Below are 4,031 nucleotides of genomic sequence, written 5' to 3'. Positions count from 1 at the left end.
AAAGGACTGTACGATATTGTAGGGTCAACACCAAAAAGAAGGGAAAAAAATAAAGTGAGAATAGAGATCAAGGGAAAAGTCCAAAAAAAATTGAATATCATTTATTTATTTTATTTATTTTCTTTTGAGTTCGAAATTATAATTTCCAATTCCAAAAAATTGATGCCTTTTGAGGGAGACAAGCATAAGGACCATTCTAGAATGATGAAACTAGAAAAAAAAAGCTTTACCTCTCAAAAGTCAATATAAAAAGAGATGCATCATTCCCTTTGTAATCATGAGATTAGAAGAGAAATCAAACCTTTCAGCAAATCTTACATGGGACCCTCTTAATCCATCTACACTATATACAACAAATTAAGAGAAATTTTATCTAATTAAATATCACAAGAAAAAAAAAATGGTATTTCCATTTAAACCTAAATCATAAGGTAACCCAAAAAAAAAAAAACAAAGAACATCATTTACTACTTAACAACATGGATGCAAATTGTTTATCATCTAATCATCTAAACTAACTATATTCCAAAATATTCACACTAAAAAGGGAAAAAAAAAAAAAAAAAAATCACTTGACTTAGTTTAGCTGAGGGCCGCTGATCAAGCTGAATATTTGATGCACTGCTCTGGCTACATCATCTGCTGTCCCTAGTTTACAATCGTCTTCTATCTGCAATTTTTTGGGGAAAAGAAGATATCGTCAACTGTATATTTTTCCAATTTCTGTTTAGTTATATAAGCTAATTTATTATTCGTATCAAAGACATAGCCAACATGATATATTGCATTATAACTATGTTACAAAATACTATGAAAACACAAGCAAAACACCAGTCCTGTATGTATACAAACTACTGTATCATTTTGCTAACAAGTCCGGCTAATTGGCTAACAATAAGTCAAGAGCAGCAAAGTCAATCCTCTAACACACAAACTCGGCCTGAAGGTGTTTTTCATCAATCATCATACGATCTTCTTACCATTATACGGAGTACATTTTAATTCTTCTTTTTCACATAAACCAAACAAAACTAATTAAGTACGAAGTAACATTAATTAGAATGACTAATTCTAAAATTATAGCACATCGACAAGACATAGAATAAGACACAATATAAGACAGAAGATCTAAACTAAATATCTAAGCCATTCAAACCAACATGCAGATAAAATCCTCAACCATGACCATACATGATAAATGTACATTAATGTACATAAGGGCCACATATATATATCACAAAAACAATCCAAAATTTTGATATTGTATAACAAAAAAACATACTTGTATTAAATTAAAAGAGACAAATATAATATAATGTAAATGTAATGTACGTACCTTGAGATTAAAAGAGTAGTGTACTAGGGTATGCAAAGAAGTAATGTTGAGATGAAGAACAGTGAGCCTTAATTCTTCAAATGCAACAATTGCTTTAATGAGTTGACCTTGTCTTCTTTGACATTTGATTTTTAAGTTGACATGATTTTGAATTACAACCACTTCTATTTCTGCTATTCCTGTCTTCTTTTCTGCACTGAATTCCTCATTACTTTTCCTTAGACTTCCTTCTCCTGATTCCCCATTCCCATTCCCTTTCCCTTTCCCTTTCCCGTCTTCCGGGGATGGGAATGAAGGCGATGCCATGAACATGTTACCATTATTGCTTAGATTGTTCAAATTAGAAGAGGATGATGTAGAGGATGGACTGACTGAAACGTCGCCGTTTTCTTCAATTTGCCTCAGTTTCTTTTGTGCTTGGAGAGATTGTAGCATTTGTTCCAATTCCTTTACAAAATCTATTGCTCCTCCTATGATTGATGCTTGGTCCCCCTGCATTTCATTTTATAAAAAAAGGTTCATAATTAATCAGTATAAATGTACAATTACTTTAATAACATTACAAATTGTTACACTCCATCCCTTAAAAAGAAAACAAATTTACACTAGTTATATGCTAGTAGTCTAGTGTACTACTAATCAATTTTTCCTTTTGCTCTATATCTCGTTAAAGATACATAAGTGCCTTATCAGACCGGAACCCCACAGATAAACACAAGTACAAAGAATGGTGAGTTTTAGACAAATCAAACAAGAAGTTCATAATTCACATAGATTCAATAATAAAAAAAACCCCAAAACTAAAGAAAAACACACAAAAAAAAAAAAAAAAAAACAAGGACAAAGGATAAACTAACCCTTTGAACATAGGAAGGAGGCATGAGAGAACGAAGGGCATTAAGATGTTCATTCATTTGGCGACGGCGGTTGCGCTCAACAGCAATGTGAGTCATTCTTTGAGTCTCAACCTCTTGTTTGTTCTTCGCCGGCCTCGTCGCTCTCTTCCTCTTTCTCTTCTCCTTCACCGGCGCCGGTGCAGTAGTCCTTGTTTTCAAGAAGTGTGTTTTCTTAGTAGATCTACCATTACATTTCTCAACTTTTTCTCCAATTTCAGTTGTCTCAGATTTCACCCCAGGAGAGTGTTGTATGTCCATAATAATCATACCATCATTACTAATACTATCATTACCACCAACATTAATACCATGATTATGATTATTATGGAAATGATGATTGGTATTGGTAGTAACACAACTCTCAACTAGCTGATGTTGTAGTCTTAGGAGAAACTGGAAATTTGTTGGTTCAAAATGATGAATTAATGGTTGTTGTTGCTGTTGCTGTTGTTCAACAGTTTGAAGCATTTGTAAAAATGGCACCTTATCTTCTAAACTTGGAAAATAACTTGCACCACCTCCTTCAGAATAATAATTATATGGATCTTCATATTTCATACTTGCTGCTGTTGTTGTTGTACTGCTTATAAATTCCTCTAACCAATTACCCACTTCCATATCTTCTGCAATCAACTGCAAAAAAATAAAAAATAGAAAATAAAATTATGGAAGAAATAAATAAGGTTGTCATAGAATGGAATTAATAGGGAATAAAAAAAGAGCAGAGAATTTCCATATTCTAGGAAGATATAATAACACTTGTAATTAACAAGCAATAAATGCAAAAGAGGAGTAAATGCAACAAGGTCTACATCTATAACTATCAAAATGAAAAAAAGAAAAGAAAAAAAAAGGTGTATAGTGTATAAAATAAGTAGTAAAAAAACAGTAATAAAATGTACTAAAAAGAGCAAAAAGGGAAGAAATTATGGAAGAAAAAAACATACACAGGGATTAATGGGACCTTGGAGCTTCTCCATTATAGCCAAAGTTGTGGGTTTGGTGAAACTCCAAAGTACAATTTTGCAATAAATAACAAATCCTTTCTTTTGATGATTGATAAATTTTCTCTCTCTAACTTGAGTTTCTCTCTCTAAAAAAAACTGATTTTGGTATTTGGGGGGTGCAGTGCTGTGCTGTGCAGTGGAGCTGTGGAGTGCAGTGGAGTAGAGTGGATGGTTATTTCTAGAAAAGCAGCATATATTCTTGACTAGTATAATGCCATAATAATAAATGTTACCTTCCCAATATAGTAGTATAAAGTTTTTAGTATTATTTTATTTTAATTTTGCATAGGAATTTTAAAGAAAGAAGAAAATATTTATTAATTAGAGAATGAGAAAGGAAGAAGATGATAATGGTGAAGAAGATATATTTGGGGAGTTCTGAAAGATTTGGTGAAGAGAGAGAAGGAAGAAGAAGATGAAGAAGAAGAAGAGGAGAAAGGTAGAGTTGTCTGATCTGCAAAAAGAAGGTCCCCCCATTTAAACATTATTGGCGTGGCAGATTTGTCCACCACCGGGGACACTCTCTCTTGTGGGGACACTCTTTCTCTCTCTATTTTCTCTCTCTAAACTCTAGGGCTTTTTCCTAGTCTCTCCATTACCGGTAATCGTTCTAATTTGGTCGACATCTATAATTACTTTACGGTGAAAAGAACCGAGCTTAAGGCCTATTCTGATTTACTGAACCGAATTGAACTGAATCGAGTTGCATTAAATTATTTATGGGAGAAGGAAAATAGGCTTTTGATTGACTTTTGGCTTTTTCATTTAGTCAAACATCCAAAAGCCGGCTTT

The 4,031-nt window shown here is 32.9% G+C and overlaps 1 protein-coding gene across 2 annotated transcripts; it reads right to left on the bottom strand.

Moving 5' to 3' along the window:
- Positions 1-246: 246 nt before the first annotated feature.
- On the bottom strand, positions 247-3,755 carry LOC145639703 (transcription factor bHLH57-like). Of its 2 annotated transcripts, none has more exons than XM_081691022.1 (4): positions 3,473-3,755; positions 2,194-2,865; positions 1,337-1,828; positions 247-670 (listed from the first exon to the last, which is right to left on the bottom strand). In XM_081691022.1, the coding sequence occupies exons 2-4, from the start codon at positions 2,848-2,850 to the stop codon at positions 578-580; spliced, it is 1,242 nt and encodes a 413-aa protein (XP_081547148.1). In that variant the 5' UTR covers positions 2,851-2,865; positions 3,473-3,755; the 3' UTR covers positions 247-577. The 2 variants fall into 2 exon arrangements, with proteins under 2 accessions (XP_081547148.1, XP_081547146.1); XM_081691020.1 differs by having other exon boundaries at positions 3,180-3,682.
- Between the last annotated feature and the right edge of the window lie 276 nt (positions 3,756-4,031).

Source organism: Chenopodium album, chromosome 7 (genome assembly GCF_948465745.1).
Source record: "Chenopodium album chromosome 7, dcCheAlbu1.1, whole genome shotgun sequence".
NCBI classification, from domain to species: Eukaryota; Viridiplantae; Streptophyta; class Magnoliopsida; order Caryophyllales; family Amaranthaceae; genus Chenopodium; species Chenopodium album.
Note: the sequence above shows the minus strand (reverse complement) of the source record. Positions and strands in the feature narration are given on the sequence as shown.

Bases quoted from the DNA above. Each gene is read 5' to 3' on its own strand.
- LOC145639703 (XM_081691020.1), bottom strand. From the start codon at position 3,212: ATGGAGAAGCTCCAAGGTCCCATTAATCCCTGT. The intron at 1,829-2,193 runs GTTAGTTTATCC...AATGAAATGCAG, and splicing joins CTCCTTCCTATGTTCAAAGG to GGGGACCAAGCATCAATCAT. The intron at 671-1,336 runs GTACGTACATTA...AAAAAATTGCAG, and splicing joins ACTACTCTTTTAATCTCAAG to ATAGAAGACGATTGTAAACT.